Consider the following 21,008-nt stretch of genomic DNA (forward strand, 5'->3'; position numbering starts at 1 on the left):
GTCGGCTGCAAGAGGACTTTTAATTTGGCGAGCGTTTCGCGTAATTCCAGCAGAGCGGAAGCAGACTCACCCGGAGCCTCACATCAACAGAACTAGTACACATCTGCAATGAGTTTTGAGTGGCCTTGGCAGTATAACTTTCCTCCGTTTTTCACGTGAGTAAACCTATTTTACCAACAATGCCAGTGACTTCAGATGAGAAAATTTAGCATCCGTAACATTGTCCGTTTAATGCAATCTAGTGTGAAAATGCAATTTCTATTGCGAAACAAGCTTCTGTTTTCAGTCCGCCTTGATGCTCCGCTGGTAAAGTCAGTCATTTTGAGTAATGCAGGACATGGACATAAATACAGTTCATCTGTAATAAGATGCAGTATTCCAGTGGTCTGTTTATCTATTACAAACCAGAAATAGAATGCTAAAGTAGGTTAAGGAAGCTAGCACGATTACACAAACCGGGGTCCTGACCCCCCCGTGGTCATTAAAGATCCCATGGCACTTCTCGTTAAAGAGTAGGGGCCTAACCCCATGTGTCCTGGCCAGATTCCTTCCAATGGCCCTTGTCAATCATGGCCTCCTAATAATCCCCACCCTCTGAATTGGCTCTATCTCGCTCTCCTCCCACCAACTGCAGTTTTATTGATATTAATTGGAACGCACAATAAAAAACATGATTTTCTCATTTTGGAACCAAACTCTTCATATACTCTATTTATACCGTGCTGTATACAAATAGCTGTATGTCTCTATTACGTCAGTTCATACTGTCACAGCACTTAAACATCTCGAGACACCGAAAAGTACGCACGACAGACATGTAACTTTATTGTAACTATAACCTTCATGCACACCGAGCATTTAAACTGTTATTGAGACTAACGGTGATCATATTTTGTGTTCCAGATTACAGCCAAATGTTGATACGAGACAGAAGCAGTTGGCGGCATGGTGCTCGCTTGTTCTGTCCTACTGTCGTCATCGGAAGCACTACACACTGGATGTGCTTGAGGCGCAGGAAAGCCCTTTGTTTAACAACAGGAAAATTGAGAGTATCCTTTTATACTTTCTGTTTTTTATTTGAATGTGATATTGTCACACAATACACACTATATTCACAGGCTTTAGTCATCCAAGCACAAGGGGTTAGGCGAGTAAGTGACATTTACACCTGCCATGTACATGAGTCATTAATAGGTTTTCTTGTGATGCTTTGTAGTTGAATTTCTTTCTTTGATTATGTGATTATCTATATCACTGTGTTTTCCATCATGTGGATGAAAAATCAAAAACTCAAAATGACAAAGCGTTTCGTCTAAAGATGCTACCAATTGTAAACCGTGCAGCAACGTTTTGAGCATAATGCGCATAGTTGTTGTGGTTAGGTTTTCTACATGTCGTTGTTACATAAACCGGGCATGTCATAGGAAATCCTGTACTATATTATCGGATTAGATTAACAGTTTTTAATAATATGTGTTTGCACTAACTCTAAATGTGGGTTTATTTTGCTCTTGTGGGGTGCTGTTTCTTTTGAGCAATGTTTTCTCCCATTTTCTTTTTGTTGTTCCCGTAACTTGTGCTGTTCAGGAAAACATTCAGTTGAAGCCATACAAATAGTTTTTGAGGAACTGAGAAAAAAAGGTGAGTCGAAACATGTATCGAAAAGAAGATACTTTTTCAAATAATAGAACCAAGAACCTTATTAAATTAGCTGTGCTTTTATCTTTTATATCATAGGGAACCTGGAATGGTTGGACAAGAATAAAACACGATGTCTTATAATGTGGAGGAGACCAGAAGAGTGGGGCAAACTCATTTATCAGTGGGTGAGAAATGCTTAAGCCTTTTAAAGCAAGCCAAGAATTTGCCTGTAATTCACAGCATAACCTTGAAGCATTGACACTGACTATGATAGTAAAACCCTTTAGTATGTAGATGTTGTGGCCTAATGCAGCGCCGCCTGTGCAAATGCCAATCCGGCTTGTAAAGTAAGGCCTCACACTAGTTTGCTTTTTTCTACTTCACACATTTATCCTGACAAGCGTTGGCTAATATGCTACACTTAACAAGGACAGTTATATGGAGCCCTGTATATTACACACAAGAAAAAATTGTAGGCTAAATCGTGCACACAATTTAGTAAATCATGCACAGAAATGAGTAAATTGTAGGGATGTAACAATATCAAACTCACTGTACGGTAACACCTCGGTATAACGTCTATGGTACGATATTTATTGCAATATTTCAAATGGCAAGCGATGACTTGGAAATGAGCCATAAGAATAATATTTTCTTTATCCTCTAATCAAAACTGTTGCGTATGAGTTATAAGCATGAGATGGGTCAAATGACCTAAACATCCTTTTTATAAAATAAAAGAATTGCACAAGATGGATCTTGCCAAAGGTAACATTTATTATTTTTTCTAACATTCTCTATTAGGCCCGGAAGATTCAAACAGTCATGTGACCACAATAATATTGATATTGCGATAACACGATATCCATAATATTGTTACATCCCTAGTAAATTGTGTACATGTAAATCACAAGAAAATGAATCAATCATGTGCATGCTTTACTTCTTCCCTGCATGTCATGTGCAGGGCTTCGTACAAACCATGTACATTTTGTTTCATGTGATAATCCAGATGACATGTATACCGCCATAACTCGAATATTTTGCACTACATAAATTGAATTACCTCTAGAAAGGTTTCATCCTTGGAATGCTGCCATACACAACGTTTCATGTTTTGCGTGTTACATCAGGTGTCTTTGTGCATTGTCTTGAGTTCACGATTGCGTTTCTGAGAGCCAGCTGGTTTAACTAAAGCATGTTTTTCTCTTCCCTCATTCTAGGTTTCTAAAAATGGCATGGTCAATTCAGTGTTTACACTTTATGAACTCTCCAATGGGGATGACACTGAAAAGGAAGGTATGAAATATATATATTTTGCATTTATTTTACAATACAGTAACACAATAACGACTGTCTTACTGGTATCACACATCAGAAAGAACAGCCAAATATTTGCTCACAATCATACATACAAGTTCAGATATATGCACATGAAATATCAACAAAAAAGGGAAAATAAAAATAACACAAATACAATAAGGCATATGTGGTCTATAAATACCATATTATAAACCTCAAGCATTGGACAGTCACTTAGCATCTTCAAGAAAGTCCCATAAAGGAGACCAAATGCACCAGAAAACATGGGATCTAAGGTGCATATCATGAGTCAATTTTTCCAGAGGTAAAAGTGTGGCTGCTTGACCCTTCCACAAATGAACTGAGGGTATCTGAGGAGTTGACCACAGTAATAATATGCATTTCTTTGCTAAATATATACAAAAATTCAGCATACACTCTTTGTCTCGATCAAGGCACAGACCGGCATTGCAATTCAGAAGATAGACCTGTGGAGATAATAGAAAGGTCTTTCCAATTCTCTTTTGGGTCATTTTATGGATCTCTTTCCAATACTCTTTAATTCTAACACAATCCCAAAACGTATGCATCACCGTACCAATGTCCGTTTTGTGCCTAACGCATGTGCAAATAGATAACCATTCCTTGTCACTAAAAGTTGATCCTAAATCTTTTACCCATATCACCCTCAAAGCGTCAAAAATTGAAGGACCGACATCAGATAGCGATGCGTATAACTCGGAGATCTTCTTCTTAAGAGTGAATGAAGAGAAAAGCTGTTTTTCCACCTCAGTAAAATCAGATTGTATTCCATCTCTTTTTAAACATGACTCTAGAAAGTTGCCGAAGTTGAAGAAATTTATAAAAATCATTGCTCGGCAGGTTGAATTCCTGTCTTAAAGATTGAAAAGATTTTGGGAGATGTTGGGAATAAGTAAGTAAAATTATTTATTTGCCAAACGACGGTAAATTTCTGTAAATCTGTGCCATGTACGGAAGCTTCCGGGCAAGCGGATTCAAAGCAGTTTTGGCGCCTCCGCTCTATTGCTATGACTCGTCACAATTGTTGCGTGTTCTTATGAATTCGCTGGCACGCGGGTGATTTCAAGCGTATGGTAAGCTGTCATCGAAGTGCTCGTCCAAGCTGAAAAATGCGCTGTTGCTGGCAGATTTCGATTGCTGACAAATCACATTCACATCGATACAAACCAGCTCTATAAAGCAAAGCAATTAAAGTCCACTGAAAACGTCTTTGTACATTTTTGGCTTGGAAAGTGAATGTTAAAGATATACATTATTTGGCATTATGCTCGAGATGAGTAAATAAAGTGATAATGAAATAAAAGAATTATATAAAATGTATGTAAAATAAAAAAACGGAGGATTTTATTCCCGTTGTTTTCTTATGCAATTGTGTTGCTTAAAGTCCTTTATTTTTGTTTGCACTATATCACATTGCAGTGTTTTATATTACCTGGGTAAGAAATTTTAATACTATTCACTGGGAATAAAAACAAATTCAGTAGAGTAGAGGCAGAGACATTAAATATTGATAAAAACAAGATTTTAAATAGAATTGAAATATGACACTTAAACTGACCAGTAGGTGTAGCCAGGTCTTTTTTACTAAACTTGATTCAATCAGTATCAGTAAGGAAACACATCTGTTCAGCTGCTGGCTTGGTGTGGAAATTTTTGTTGGCCAAAAACAACAAGGTAACGCACAGACTTAACTATAGAAATAAATGTGAATTTGAGGGTCTTTTTATATAATTTTGATCAAACTTTTGCCCCGAGTCTCAAACTGGTGTGTGCGCAACGGGGATCTTTTCAAGTGAAACATAGCAAAGGCCGCTACTGGTCTTACCTCTCAGCATTCCCGTTTCAAAAAGTCACCGCTCGCCACTGCTATACCGTTTTTGTCTAATATAGCTACAAACGGCAATGATCGTGGTCCAAGCAATTTGTTTTGATACATCACTTGTAGCGCACACATCCCAGGCAGCTGCCTAAGATTGCAGCGATATGAGCTTGGCTATGCTGCAGAAACAAGCGATCAACCCGTGTAGTCTTGTGGGCGTGGTCGCAATTTGAAAAATGTAAATCCTTTTTATTGCAATGTAAGAAGTTCCACTCTCCAAAACAGCATGTTTGGAGTTTGATTGGATAATAAGAATAAATAACTGGCCATTGTGGCCAAAGCGCTCCGTTTGACTTTTCCGAGATCTTCTACTCTTCCCTGTCGAACCCGGAAGCTAACCTTACTAAACCATTTCTGAATTTGAATTTGAATCTGAATTTCTGCGTTTTGAATTTTTCTATATTAAATTTAAGAAATTTCAAATTCAGAACTATATTGAATGTCAAGAAATATTCAATTTTGTGCAATTACACTTATCTAAAATTCAGATTTACAAAATTCAAATTCAGATTGTTTTGTCATATTTCTGGCTCCATAGATCTCTATATTGGGCCGATGCGATACGTATCTTGATGCGTAGCCAACGATACGATACATTAAAGATACATAGCAGCTACCGATGCGATCCGATTCATCCCTATCAGATGTTTTTGCTACTTTTTCATTGGCTCGTAAAAAGAACGTCATAATCTATTATGTCACTATGGTGCTAGGTGATGTTACGCGCTAATTAGCATGTTCGTGACATCATCGAGCCGTACTTGCATTCACTCTCTAAACTGCATTTTAATGCAACTGAATGCAACTGAATGATGTGCTTCTGCTGCAGAGCAGATGCTGAGAGAGAAATTTTTCCAATCACTGGCAAATTTTTTATCCAAAATGACGCTAGTCGCGATCGCCTTTCTGAAGGAAAATGCCTGTACTCTGTAAACACAGCACCACACGTTTGTGTGGTGTCTGATTGAGTGACAGATGCATGCTTGCAGAATCAGATCCAGAAACAACACTTCAAAACAACGTTTGAGATCGTTGGGTTATTATGAAAAGTGTAAAAAGATCTCCGCTAACCGTCAAAATGACGGACGGCCTTCAGATTTTGCCGTCGCTGCATCGGATCTTTCCCTTTTATGCCGATGAACCGATGCGAATCAATGGATCTTACCATCCCTACTACATAACAATACAATTGTTACATCCAATAGATGGCGCAGTCACCAAATTGAAATGACATGGTTATGTTTTGCCAATGCACATGAACAATGAACAGTCACATGGTGATAGGCATAATTTATTAAAACACATTTCTTATGACCAAACACTGGTCCTATAGTAAACCTTGTAGATACAATGTATGCCATTGAATTTGTAATCTACTGCATTGTGTAAAAAATTAAAAAAAGACTCCTAAAGTGGCTGACTCCGGAGTATTAGGTACCATTTAACTGCCTTTAGCAGTGTTCCTCAGGCACCGCCTCCTAGAATGTTTTATATGTCGCCCTACAAGATAATAAGTGGAATGATAAAGGGAGTCATCTAATACATTTTGGGAGGGAGGTCAGAGCACTGGACTTGAGAAACTCTGTCATGTAGACCAGTTTGAAGCACTTCTTGTTTCAGTTTTTATTAATATTTTTATTATGTAATTAAAGAGATTACATAAAAATGAAAATTCTGCCATGAATTCCTCATGCTCAAGCTGTTCCAAACCTGTATAAATATCTTTGTTCTGTTGAACACAAAGGAAGATATTTGGATGAATGTTAGCAACTGAGATTTCTGGGGCACCATTGACTAAAAATATTGAAGACATTTTGAAGAATTTGGTAAATCAAACAGTTCTGGGGCCCCTTTGACTACCATTTTTTGACTACCCCAGAAATCTCACTCGCTAACATTCTTCTAAATATTTTTCTTTGTGTTCAACAGAACAAAGAAGTGTATACAGGTTTGGAAGTTGGAACTATCTGAGGATGAGTAATTCATGACAGTATTTTCATTCTGCTGTTCGATTGTAATTGGTTGAGGCGCCGTAGATTTCCTCTTATCAAGCCTACACAATTTGCTTTTATATATTTTAATTTGATAATTGATACTTATATTATATGTAACATAATCTGGTTGGCCTTAAATCTTTCCTTTCTCCTGTTTTTATTGCACCTCATTGCTCTTCGTTGTTCTGCATTTAACTTCATACTCAAAACAATAATATCTGTAGTATAAGAACGTATTATGCGCTTAATTTATAGTATGCAAATTATAGTTTGTAGATCATTATGGAATATTTGGCTAATTAAGTAAATAACATGATTGTTTGTAATTTAATCTCAGAGTTTCATGGATTGGAGGATTGGATGTTGCTACGTTCGCTGCAGGCCCTACAGGCTGAAGGAAAGGCTGAAATAATCACTATGGATGATGGAAAAGGAGTCAAGTTTTTTTGAATCTGGCTCAATTCAGACTTTGGGATGAGGTGTTGGGGATTCTATCAGCTCAGCATGATGTTTTTCTTCATGGTCCACTGGGATGTTTTTTGGAATTACAAACACTCCACTTAAATCAAATCAAAATCAAATCAATGTTTATGATAAATTGCTATTTGGCAGATGAGCCCAAACAAAGATGTACGGATCTTCCTTTTTGGAACATGTTTAAATTGGTGGTTTTACACAACAAAAATGGAAATGTAATTTAACCAAAACTCTGGAATAATCTGTGTATAAAACTTTTTTATTTTCACTTTTATTGCTGTTTATCCCTATGGATTCTTCTACTTGAAAAAATTTTCTGTGTAGAACAAAGCCAAAAGCAAGTCTTGTCAGACATGGCTTTTGTGAGACCTATGATGCTTCCTTGAAAAGAAAATGTCCTTGTTTCTCATGGCAGTGTGATTTATGTCAAAGTTTTGCCAAGATTTCTTTAGCATTCCCTCATTTCCCCTGGTTTTCACCTTATCCTACAACACTGTATCTTTTCTACCATTGTAATACCGTACAAATAAATGAGGGAGACATTTTCAGTTCTCTCCTGCAAACCTTGAAATCTTGTTGCTTTTTCTTGATTGACAAGCAGTTACCATGCTCACGACACTGAGTACTACCAGGCAGCCGGCTGCTTGTACATTATCCCGATATATTACATGGCTACTTGCCACATGAGAAAAAAACTGGACATAAATTTGAAATATTTTATAAGCTCATTTTTATCAAATGCAGACCTTCCGCAAGGGGAAGCTGTTTACTTCATATGTCACGAACAGGTAATTTGGTTTAATCGTTTGTAAATATAAATATGTCATATAATAACATATATGACATTATTTTTAATTTGTCAAAATTATTTGCTGCATCCGGGTTGCCGTGTGTTATTAGTCTTGAGCGGTTGTTATCTGGGAATAGTGAACCTGCAAATGTCGTGACTGGCCAATCAGAATCAAGGATTCCAACGAGCCATGTAATAAGTAAGGGATAATGTACAGGCAGCCCCTGTATGCGAAGCGGAGGGTCTTGTATAACACTGAAGGGGCTTATTTCACGATAACAGCCGGCTGCTTGCACATTATCCCGATCATTACACAGCTACTTGCCACATGAGAAAAAAAACTGGATATGAAATGTGCATTTGAAATGTTTTATTAGCTCATTTTTACTGAATGCAGACCTTCCGCGAGGAAAAGCCGTTAGTTTCGGTTTTAAAGTAAGAAACGACGTTCAAACGTCACAAACAGGCAAATTTGTTTAATCATTTGTAAATATCATGTCATATATGTTATTAAAAGACATATTTATAATTATTATAAATTAAACATTTTTGTGTAATATTAAACTGCCCCTCTCAAAATGATTTGCAGCATCCGGGTTACAGGGTGTTATTAGTTTTGAGCGGTTGTTATTTGAAAATAACAACCCTTGGAATGTCGCGACTGGCCAATCAGAATGAAGCATTCAAATGAGCCGTGTAATAAAAAGCAAAAACACCCAGGAACATTAAATTATGGAGCACAAAATGCTCTGTTTTGAATGTTGAATACATGAGTTGATGTCTGAATAATTTTTGTGTCCATACAATAGAAGTGAATGGGTACTGTCGTTGTTCGGTTACTAACATTCTTCAAAATATCTTCTTTTGTGTTCTGCAGAAGAAAGTCATACAGGTTTGAAATGACTAGAGGGTAAGTAAATGATGACAGAATCTTCGTTTTTGGTTAAACTATCCCTCTAAGTTTGGGGTAGAGCACTGGGTTTTTTCCCAAACAATTATGTACTATTTGAGCAATAATGATGAATAATAATACAGTCTTTATTAGTCTTGGTTTATGTTCATTTTTAAAATCAAACCTAACTGTTAACATTAGTTAAAGGCGGGGTGTCCGATTTCGCTTCAAATTCACCAAAACAAACACACCCCTACCCCCATCTTTCGCTTTCGTTAGCGCTCGGCTAATGTCCGTCCTGTGCACTGTGCACCTTATTGCTGATTGGCTACAAGGTTGTTTTGGTACTCGGCTCTCAGTTGTCTAAAGCGTAATCGGAAATCGGTTACCCCGCCTTTAATGCCCCCATGACATTAACCCTAACATTGTATTGACACTGATATTCTATACAAATGATATTGTTAATGCATTTACAAATACAACTTGTAAAGTGTTACCAAAACATCAATATTTAATAGGAGCTACACCTGTGATCACAGCGTGCCGTTTTCAAAACATTTTGCCTTCATTTTGATAGGTCACTTGCTTTGTTTTGTTCTAATGAAATAAAAATAAGTGCACAGGTACCAGGACCACTGAGGCACTTAATAATAAATGTATTAAACATAATTTATTATGTAAATAGTACGAACTCATACAAATGTTTATTTATATGAAAAACTAAATAATAACTAGTAATGCTGATCATGTTTGATATCTGTAATTCATTTCCAGCTATATTACAGCTAAATGAAATTTACAATGCAACTACTGAAAACCAAATTGCAAATATAAAAAAAGGTAAACATTATTAGTTATTCTTAACCGTTGACTTAAAAAAACGGGCATTTGTGCGAGAATGTCATTGTTCGCATCATAAAAATAGTACTTTTAATATAGTAAGCACTTGATATTGTCACAGCACTGTTTAGGTTCCTTGTTTAGTGTTCTAGGGCCGTCAAACGATTAATCGCATCCAGAATAAAAGTTTGTGTTTACGTAATTTATGTCGGTATACTGTGCTAATTAGTTTTGTATTTATGAACACACACATAAATGCATTTATTTTAGAAAAATATAAAATATAACAATAAATAAATGTTTATTTAGAATTTAAATGGTTGGTAAATATAAATTAATACATTTAAATATTTCCTAAATATATAGACAAGTATGTGTATGTTTTGTGTTTATAAATACAAAATTAATATGCACTGTACACAGATATTATGTAAACACAAACTTTTATTCTTTTATTCTTTAACAGCCCTAGTTCATTTGTGTTCTTCTTAAAGTTATTATTGGTTCTCATTTAGGTTTGTTAGTCCTCCAACATTGTCTTGGTTATTGCCCTTCAGATATGTATTAATACACCATTATTAGTTCTGTTCTTGGTTAGTCCTTTCTCTTCTCTACTTCGTGTTTCTGTTGAATTCTGTTGAAAAAGTGTTACAGATGTGTGTGATATGTAAATTTTTAACTTCGATTTTTGACACAATGGCAATTTTAGAAAAACCCATATTAAACATAGAACATTTTAAAAAATAGTTCAAATTCCATTGTTGCTATTAAATGCTTAATTCTACAAGAAATAACGACCTCTGACACCACATAATATAATTACTGATACTGCTAAAAGGATCATTTTTGCTTGTAACAATGATTTAATCAATATCCATAATGTTATTACCAGTGAAAAGAAAAAATGGACATCCTACGGGTTGGACTGGCACATTAACCATGTGCTAGCTCTTTCTAAAGACTGCTAAATTATAAATAAGGGACATTTGAATTGCTTCTTTCACTTTGCTGGCACAGATAAGCACTGACGAAAGCAAGCCTGTGCGGAAACCCAACGCTGCAGGACCCAGGTGAAGGGGGCGGAGCCAACGAAATACACGCACTGTCAAGAGGGTTAAAGCACGCGCGCGCCTTTCACATCAGCAGTGCGTGTTCATGTGTGTGTGTGTGTGTGTGTGGAGCAAATGTTGTGTGTTGTTTAAATTCCGGACTGGTTTCAGAGCGTGCTGAATCAGGTAAAACTTACAGATTATTACACTCTATATTCACGATATAATGTTGCAAATTGACTGCAAAGTAGCATGCGTTATGATTCTGTTATTATTAAGAGGCGAATTATTTGAACGTTACTTCGCTGCCATCTTTTCTTAAAAAGTTATTGGTGACGAAAAAGACGCGGGGCACACATCTTCGTTGTTACTGGTGCGCGTTTAATGCTTGTTTATTTCTTTTTTTCCATCCAGTTTGTGATGCTTTGATCAGTCCTTATCATGTCTCATACCGAAGTTGAAATTAGAGTTGAATTAGAGGACGACTGTCTCTCTAGAGTGCCAGTTCTGCGGACGCCCTCCCTGAGCGCGAGGAGAAACTCGTATGTGCTTCACAAACTCAGCGTGGATATTGACTCACAAATCTATAATAAACAACTTTCCAACACGCTTTCGTGGTCTGCCGAAAACATTTTAATATCAGATAGAAGGACAGAAGAGGACAAAACAGACCCTCCATCTCCAGATTCTCCATCTCCTGTCTCCAGCCCAGAGTCTTCCACCCCCGATCCCAGTTCATCACCTCCAGAAGACTGGAGAAGGTCTGTTCAGACGCCACTGTCTCCTGTTACCCAGGATGGCAGTTCAGATTCAGACAATGAAGTGTCCAAGGTCGATCAGGCTGTTTCACGCCGTCCGTTCTTAAGCAGACTGGAACAGGATGAAAAAGAGGAAATTGAGACCAAAGCTGTGGCCACTTCGCCAGATGGAAGATATCTCAAATTCAACATTGAAATTGGGAGAGGGTCATTCAAGACGGTCTACAAAGGTCTGGACACAGAGACCACTGTGGAGGTGGCATGGTGCGAGTTACAGGTAAGGTCCCTTCGCTAGACTTATATAAAAGTCTCATTTATGTCAAAGTTTTGTTCATGTAAAAGCGAAATACCTAGCGTAGATGTCATCTTGTAAACATATTGCCGATTTTCCATATAGCACATAAATATTTTGCCTTTCTGGTGCTTAACCTGCAGTGGGGTACTGTACTAGAAATATTTAACGCGATGCTTTTCGAATCACTATTAGGCCTACACTAAGTGTAAGTTGAGGGATAGTTCACCCCAAAACTAAACAAAATCAGCCTTTTCACCTTCGTGTTGTTCAAAACCTGTACAGTATATTACTTTTTCTTCTGTGGTACATAAGAGGATATTTAGAGAAATGTCTTGCTGGTTTTGTGTCCATACAACGGAAGTCAATACAGGTCATTGGTGTTGGGCTACCAGCGTCCTTCATAACATCTTTTGTGACATGTACATTGCAATTTTTTATTGTAGTCAGCTAAACGTGATTTACTGTGTTAATCCGATTGATTTGTCCAATCTGTTTGATTTTACAAAAAAATAACTTTTGGGAGTCAGTACAGTTCAAAGTTTTTTTTGCAGTGAACAAAGTCATGTAGAACTTGCGGAATGACATGAGGGTAAGTAAATGATAAACTACTATGTAGTGAACTACTATCCCTTCGTAACGTCCTTGTAAAAAAGGCATCAATGCATTTGTATTTGAAACATTCTGAAATGATGCTGAAATAACACGGCATGCTTTGTTTAGATTTTTCGTAAGATAAAGTGTGGACATGCACATCATATCATTTATCATTATCATATCATTTAATCAGTCACGCATCCTTAGGTGCCACAACTGAACTAGCACTCTAATCTATGTGCAAATGAGCAAAGTCAGCCTTTGCTTTGTATCTAAGACCTTAAAACTTGATTCTATGTTAAATAAAAGCCATATAGGAGATTTTGTCATATCGCTTTAGGTCTTATCTAGGTTTGCCTGCTCTCTCCTGTTCTTGTTCTCTCGAACCCTGAGCAGCTTTCAGACGGCCACTCTCGCATACCACCTTTTCCACACTTAACTGCGTTAATGCTTGCGTTCCACTTGTCTCTGTGTTCATTAAGAGAGGCGTACACCAGGGACTCGCTTATAGCATCACGTACATGCATTAGTTATTAACCCACCATAGTCCCCCAGAGGACGATTGTGTTGCTTTTTCATTGCTCAGGAGACTTCGTTAGAAGTCTTGTCTCTGAAAATGTTCTCCTACATTTCCTTTTGAAAAATGAAAATAAATTAGAACAATTGTTGACAAACAGTGAAAAGAGTGTATCGAATTTAGAATTTTGCTAACTTAGCAATTCTGAGGACAGTTTGAGACTTTGGAAACAAGAGGAGGCATTGGCATTGTTTCAGCCAAACACAGAAGGCAAATCTAAGTGTCTGCATTCACACTCTTAATTCATCTTTGTTTAATTTGATTACTGCACAAGTGAGAAATTAAATGTGAATGTACTGATTTTACAATGATATGCAGACCTTCTTTTCAAAGTTAAACTTTCAATGAATTGTAACATTTCTGTTTTCAATCACCCTTTATGACCTAAAAAAGTGATGTTATCAGTATTCCACTGTTGTGAATCATTTAATATTATGATGGCTTCTGGAAAACAAGAGAGGGTTGTGTTATGTTTTGATATGTCAGATATGAATAGAACATACTTGAGTTGGCATGTTTCTGGGATATCACCTCCATCCTACATGATATTTTTTACAAGTGTAAACACAGGCATTAAATGCACGTGAGGTAAATGCTCTCCACCTGTTGCTCTCCTTCAAGTTTGTCCGATGATGGGAGTTTGTCCGGGTGAAGTAAGGTGAGGATTATTACTCTAGCAAACCCAGCCCTTAGATTGACGTAACAGGTGTATATCAGGGTAGGGCCATGATAAAATCAGAACATGCTCTTATGCGGGTGACCCAATTTAAAGTCACCGTGAAATTATAATTGACTCTCATTTCTTAAGGAAATTTGTAATGTTTTTTATAAATGACTTATCTGTACACTTTATTCATTTTTAAACATTCAAGTGCCCTCATAATCTTGAATTAAAAACGTAACCCCCCCCCCTTTCGAAACGGCCTTTTATTGATATGCATGTAAACGCGCGAAAACAGGTTTCTTTTGTTAGCTGATTTTTTTATAGATGTCTGTTTCTTTTGTGCATGTAAATGCACTCAGTGACTGAGAAGCACACTCTACCAAACTGTCAAGGCACTAGGACTTGGTTGTGAAGTGTAATCCAGCCTCAAATTTGTCGTGATTCTGCCTCATCTTGTCATGTCTTTCTTGATCTTGTGGCAGAATCACGGCAGGATCCCTTGTTATATGTGGAGAGAGACGTTTTGGCCCTTTGGGCCTTCCATATTCTCTCTCTCTCCGGTGTCGCGTCTTCTAGCCCCGCCCCCTTGTTTCTCCGTTTACTTCCCATTAGTGTTTCATCCCTCTCACCTGTCCAGCCTATTCCCATTAGTGTTTGAGTCCCGTCACCTGATTGTCACTAGCCCCTTGTTAGTGTTCCCCTATATCTTGTCCCATTTCCCTCTGTCTCGCGTCGGTTCATTGTGTGTGTCTGTTCACCCGATTGCCTTGTCCGTGTCTCCTGAGAAGGATTGTGTCTAGTTTGAACTTTTCCCTGTTCCCGTTTTGGATTATTTGGATTTTCACCCAGTTTGTTTTGGCCCTCTTGTGGGAAGTTTTAGTTTGCTTTTGTATTACGATTCTCTGTTTTGCCCCATTGTGGGTTTTTGTTTAATTTATTAAAGTCTCTTTGTTACCCCGGGTCTGCCTGCGCTTGGGTTCTGTCCTAATTCGTGACAAAATTAAGTAAACCTAAGACCTTGAAGAAGACCTTGTAATAATTATGTTACTATTATTGTGCAAGGGTTTTGTTGCAGGGGGCCTATCTTTAAGCCGATGCATCCTTAAAGCTGTGGCTCCCAAACCTGTTCCTGGGGACCCACTGCTCTGCACATTTTGTATATCTCCCTTAATTGGCGAGCTTACTTTAGTTCATGGTTCTCTCCCTTAAAGAGCTGATGATTTGAGTCTGGTGTGTTAGATGAGGGAGAAATCTAGCCACAGGAGGTCACAAGCCAGTGTACTTTTTGTGCCGGTCCCAAGCCCGGATAAATAGAGAGGGTTGTGTCAGGAAGGGCATCCGACATAAAACTTTTGCCAAATCAAATATGCGAATCACTAAAATGACTTACATACCGGATCGGTCGGGGCCCGGGTTAACAACGACCGCCATTGGTGCCGTTGACCTACAGGGCACTGGTGGAAATTGGGCTACTGTTGGTCAAAGGAGAGGAGGAAGGCGTGTCCGTAGGCAGAGAGAGAAGAGGAAAGGCAGGAGTTTCAGACTGAAAGTAGGGACTTTGAATGTTGGTACGTTGACAGGTAAAGGCAGAGAGCTGGTAGATATGATGCAGAGGAGGAAAGTCGACATTCTGTGTGTCCAGGAGACCAGGTGGAAAGGGAGCAAGGCTAGAAGCATTGGAGCAGGGTTTAAACTGTTTTATCATGGTGCGGACAGGAAGAGAAATGGAGTAGGAGTGATCCTGAAGGAGGAGTGTGTGAAGAATGTTCTGGAGGTAAAGAGAGTGTCAGATAGGTTGATGAGTCTGAAGCTGGAAATTGAAGGTGTGATGTTGAATGTTGTCAGTGCTTATGCTCCACAAGTAGGTTGTGAGCAAGAGGAGAAAGACAGATTCTGGAGCGAGTTTGAGGAAGTGATGCAGAGTGTTCCCAGAGGTGAGAGAGTGGTGATAGGCGCAGACTTTAATGGACATGTTGGTGAAGGGAATAGTGGGGATGAGGAAGTGATGGGCAGGTTTGGTCTTCAGGAAAGGAACCCAGAAGGACAGAGGTTGGTAGACTTTGCTAAAAGTATGGAGATGGCTGTGGTGAACACGTACTTTCAGAAGAGGCAGGAACACAGGGTGACATATAAGAGTGGTGGCAGGAGCACACAGGTGGACTATATTTTATGTAGACGCTGTAATCTGATGGAGATTAGCGATTGCAAAGTAGTGGTAGGAGAGAGTGTAGCTAGACAGCATAGGATGGTGGTGTGTAAGATGACTCTGGTGGTGAGGAAGATGAAGAGAGCAAAGGCAGAGCAGAAGACAAAGTGGTGGAAGTTGGAAAAGGAAGAGTGCCGTGTTGTTTTCAGGGAAGAGTTGAGACAGGCTTTAGGTGGTCAGGAGGTGCTTCCAGATGACTGGACTACTACAGCCAAAGTGATCAGGGAGACAGGTAGGAAGGTGCTAGGTGTATCATCTGGAAGGAGGAAAGAAGACAAGGAGACTTGGTGGTGGAATGAGGAAGTTCAGGAGAGTATCCAGAGGAAGAGGTTAGCTAGGAAGAAGTGGGACAGTGAGAGGACGGAGGAAAGTAGACAGGAATATAGGGAGATGCAGCGTGAGGTTAAGATAGAGGTTGCAAAGGCCAAACAGAAAGCTTATGAGGATATGTATGCAAGGTTAGATAGTAAGGAAGGTGAGAGGGATTTGTATCGGTTGGCGAGGCAGAGGGATAGAGATGGAAAGGATGTGCAGCAGGTTAGAGTGATTAAAGATAGAGATGGAAATGTGTTAACAGGTGACAGGAGGGTGAGGGAAAGATGGAAGGAGTACTTTGAGGAACTGATGAATGAGGAAAATGGCAGGGAGAGAAGAGTAGTAGAGGCAAATATTGTTGAGCAGGAAGTAGAAAGGATTAGCAAGGGTGAAGTTAGGAGAGCTTTGAAGAGGATGAAGAGAGGAAAGGCGGTTGGTCCGGATGACATACCAGTGGAGGTATGGAAGTGTCTAGGAGAGATGGCAGTAGAGTTTTTAACTAGGTTGTTCAACGAGGTCTTAGAGAGTGAGAGGATGCCTGAGGAATGGAGGAGAAATGTTTTGGTGCCGATTTTTAAGAACAAGGGAGATGTGCAGAGTTGTGGAAACTACAGAGGTATTAAGCTGATGAGCCATACAATGAAGTTGTGGGAAAGAGTAGTGGAAGCAAGGCTAAGGGGAGAAGTGAGCATTTGTGAGCAGCAGTATGGTTTCATGCCAAGAAAGAGCACTACAGATGCGATATTTGCTTTGAGAAGGTTGGTGGAGAAGTACAGAGAGGGTCAGAAAGAGCTGCATTGTGTCTTTGTAGATTTAGAGAAAGCGTATGACAGGGTGCCAAGAGAGGAGCTGTGGTATTGTATGAGGAGGTCTGGAGTGGCAGAGAAGTATGTTAGAGTGGTGCAGGATATGTATGAGAGCAGTAGGACAGTGGTAAGGTGTGCGGTAGGTGTGACAGAGGAGTTCACGGTGAAGGTGGGACTGCATCAAGGATCGGCTCTGAGCCCCTTCTTGTTTGCGGTGGTGATGGACAGGCTGACAGATGAGGTCAGACAGGAATCTCCATGGACTATGATGTTTGCGGATGATATTGTGATCTGTAGTGAGAGCAGGGAGCAGGTGGAGGAAAGTCTAGAGAGGTGGAGGTTTGCTCTGGAGAGAAGAGGAATGAAGGTTAGTCGCAGCAAGACAGAATACATGTGTGTGAATGAGAGGGATCCAAGTGAAACAGTGAGGTTACAGGGAGAAGAGGTAAAGAAGGTGCAGGATTTTAAGTACTTAGGGTCAACAGTCCAGAGTAATGGGGAGTGTGGAAAAGAGGTGAAGAAGCGTGTGCAGGCAGGTTGGAATGGGTGGAGAAAAGTGTCAGGTCTGTTGTGTGATAAAAGAGTACCAGCAAGAATGAAAGGAAAGGTGTACAGGGCAGTAGTGAGACCAGCGATGTTGTATGGTTTGGAGACAGTTGCACTGAGGAAAAGACAGGAGGAAGAGTTAGAGGTAGCAGAGCTGAAGATGTTGAGGTTCTCTTTGGGAGTGACGAGGATGGATAGGATCAGGAATGAGTACATCAGAGGGACAGCACATGTGAGATGTTTTGGAGACAAAGTTAGAGAGGCCAGGTTGAGATGGTTTGGACATGTTCAGAGGAGGGAGAGTGAATATATCGGTAAAAGGATGCTGAGGTTAGAGCTGCCAGGCAGGAGGCCGAGAGGAAGACCAAAGAGGAGGTTTATGGATGTAGTGAAGGAGGACATGAAGGTAGTCGGTCTGAGAGAAGAGGATGCAGGGGATAGGGCTAGATGGAGGCAGATGATTCGCTGTGGCGACCCCTGAAGGGAACAGCCAAAAGGAAAAGAAGAAGAAGAAGTGTTAGATGAGGGAGACATGCTATGGCTGCGTCTCAATCAGCTCCCGAGGTCATAAATCAGTATATCGTGTACACGGGTTTGGGCACTGGCAAGGACCCTGGCTCACTTCACATTTGGACACTGTTCACTTATTTTCCCGTGACGTGACTGCTTAAGTGCGTTGTGATACTTCACAGCAGGTAATTATCAACCACAGGCAAAATCGACATCTCTCTGAACAATGTGTGTTTATACCAAGCGGCAACCTTCCGATCTCTCTCGTGAAGCCAACACAGAAGTGACTTAAAGTCCCAGTGAAATGAAAAATGACAATGCCCATTTTTTTCATGAAATATTGCAGTGTTTATTGTAAATAGTTGATCAATGTGGGTCATTCTCTTTAAAATTCGTGTGCCCTCATAATCTTTAGTTAAAATCTGAAAATGCACTTCCTTCCTGTAATGACTATCCATCTTAAATGGCATATGTTAGACGCTTTGGTGGAGCATCCGTTAACTACTCCCCTTCAACTGTCAGTCTGCTACCAGTTCCATTTCAAAATGCAACGGCTGTTTTTATACATCCAATCAAATCGCAGAGAAAGACGAAAGCCACGGCCACTATTTTTCTCATTAGAAATTCCTTTTCACTTGGAAATGCGTCAAAATACGGAAGGAAAAACGATCCAACTTCTGGTTCACGGGGACTTTAAACTGCAATTCATCGACTGGCCGCTAGACACTGGCTCCAAAAGAGAGCAGAATCTCATTGAGCCCCATGTTAAAATGGGCAACTTTACAGCAGAAAAAAACTTGTTTACAGCCTGGTACAAAAAATTAAAGCCAAAAACTTAAGCCTAAACCTTAAGTATGATGACCCAGTTTTTTCCTATGTATTTCCAAGAAAAAGAACATAGTCTTTATATTCAGAACAATATGGTCGTTTCAAAGCTGAATAAAAAATGCATGAGAATTATAAGTCAAAGCTCTAAAACAGACAATTAATCGTCATAATCTCAATGATTTATTAGACAATTAATCGTCAGCCAAATTTCATAATCGTGACAGCCCTACTATATAGCTAATTTTACCCTTCATGACAACTGTGAGGAGGGTGATTTTTATTCAAATTTTTTATTTTTATTCAAATTAGGTGCGTGGCCACTTGAGTGACAAGTGGTTTCAGCAAACCAGGTAACTCAGCTCCAACCACGTCCCGCCTCTTTGACCATTTTCAATTATACGGGAGTGACGTGCTGCTAAGATGGCTCCGCCCACTAAGCTTCAAACAGCTCCTCAGAAACCTACGGATGACGTCACGGACATTTACGTCCATATTTTATACAGTCTATGGTGTATACATAAAATAGAATAAACGTTTGTCTTTTCAAAAGTTCTGTTTCGTTTCATCAAGTTTATTGAGCTGGCTCGTGCGACTTGGATAATTGGTTTCCAAAAATGTTGCGTGATTTCTGGTAAGGAAACACAAGGTGCATCGATGCTCCCTGATTTTTGCTTTGCATTGTGGGAGTTTTTAGGGAACGAATGTTTCAGTTCTCGGAAAGGATTTTGCAAATGAGACGGCCCTTAAAAGGGATAGTTCACTCAAAAATTTAAATATGTCGTCATTTACTCAACATCAGATTGATCCAAACCTGTATACATTTCTTTGTTCTGCTGAACACAAAGGAAGATATTTGGACGGATGTCAGTAACCAAACATATCTCATCCCCCATTGACTCCCATAGTATTTATTTTCCTATTTACTATGGCAGTAAATGGGGAATGAGATCTGTTTGGTTACTGACATTATTCCAAATATCTTCCTTTGTGTTCAGCAGAACAAAGTTCTTTATACAGGTTTGGAACAACCTGAGGGTGAGTGAATGGTGACAGAATTTTTATTTTGGGGTGAACCATCCCTTTAAAGTGGCCGACTCCCTGATCAGTGCCCTGACTACTGAACAAGGAGGCTGATTGAGACGCACCCAAAATGTGCAGAGCACTGGGTCCCCAGGGACAGGTTTTTCTGATGAGGCTGATTGACCGACCTGTTGGTTAAGATAGAAAGGTGGGGACATCAGCATATCACCCCCAAATTTATGTTCATATAATTTACATTTGACTATTTTACAGCCCGGGGTTTGTAGCTACACATTTCTTTATCTTTATTCTTTATGTCTGTACTGCTGTACATTTCCAGTGTAGTGTTATATGTAGTTACCAAGCACTTGGACCTTTGCCCTTTACTTCCTGTACTTCCTGTGGCTTGTTTGGCCTGTGATGTTGGCTGCGTAATGAGGCATCCGACGTGTTCTAGTAAACCATAGTGCTGTAGTTTGAGTAGATGTAAGGTGACACTGTGGAATTTTCCTTTGCATTGCTCCTAGACTAGACAGTGACAGTGTGATGTAATGTGTTGTCCTGTTACATAGGACACATGTTTAGGGAGAACATGCAATTTCTTTGCATGCCGTTATTGAAGACATTTTCAGAATTTTACTTTTACTAGGCGTTTTGGAACAAATGGCACTACCTTAAATAACATTAGCCGCGTTTACATGGACCAGTGTAATCCGATTAAAAATCCAATCCGAATGAAAACGCTCCATATAAACACGTCAATCAGATTGAAAATGCCCAAGCCGATTGAAATTTCAGTGGGATTGTCAGGGGTGGTTTATGCCGTTTGTAATCCGCTTGATAGGACATGTAAACACTTGATCAGATTAAAATCCGAAGTAGGAAGTTCAGGCTCGTACAGACGTAAGGGCGTATGACGCACGGAACGGAGCAGCTGTTGCTAAAGAAACCAAAAACCATAAATCTGACAAAGCAGTACAAAT

General features: G+C 39.3%; 2 protein-coding genes across 3 annotated transcripts in view; both read left to right on the forward strand.

Moving 5' to 3' along the window:
* Positions 1-4: 4 nt before the first annotated feature.
* vps25 (vacuolar protein sorting 25 homolog) lies at positions 5-7,899 on the forward strand. Its single transcript, XM_057358313.1, has 6 exons — positions 5-155; positions 904-1,049; positions 1,588-1,641; positions 1,738-1,826; positions 2,865-2,940; positions 7,196-7,899. The coding sequence occupies exons 1-6, from the start codon at positions 109-111 to the stop codon at positions 7,306-7,308; spliced, it is 525 nt and encodes a 174-aa protein (XP_057214296.1). The 5' UTR covers positions 5-108; the 3' UTR covers positions 7,309-7,899.
* A 3,055-nt stretch (positions 7,900-10,954) lies between these two features.
* Positions 10,955-21,008, forward strand: part of wnk4a (WNK lysine deficient protein kinase 4a) — a 57,804-nt gene continuing 47,750 nt past the window's right edge. For both annotated transcript variants that reach the window (XM_057358156.1, XM_057358157.1), the window contains exons 1-2: positions 10,955-11,092; positions 11,321-11,941. In XM_057358156.1, the coding sequence (XP_057214139.1) occupies positions 11,348-11,941 (594 nt within the window). In that variant the 5' untranslated portion in view covers positions 10,955-11,092; positions 11,321-11,347. The remainder of the gene's footprint in view (positions 11,093-11,320; positions 11,942-21,008) is intronic.

The sequence above is a fragment of the Triplophysa rosa genome, linkage group LG18 (genome assembly GCF_024868665.1).
Source record: "Triplophysa rosa linkage group LG18, Trosa_1v2, whole genome shotgun sequence".
NCBI classification, from domain to species: Eukaryota; Metazoa; Chordata; class Actinopteri; order Cypriniformes; family Nemacheilidae; genus Triplophysa; species Triplophysa rosa.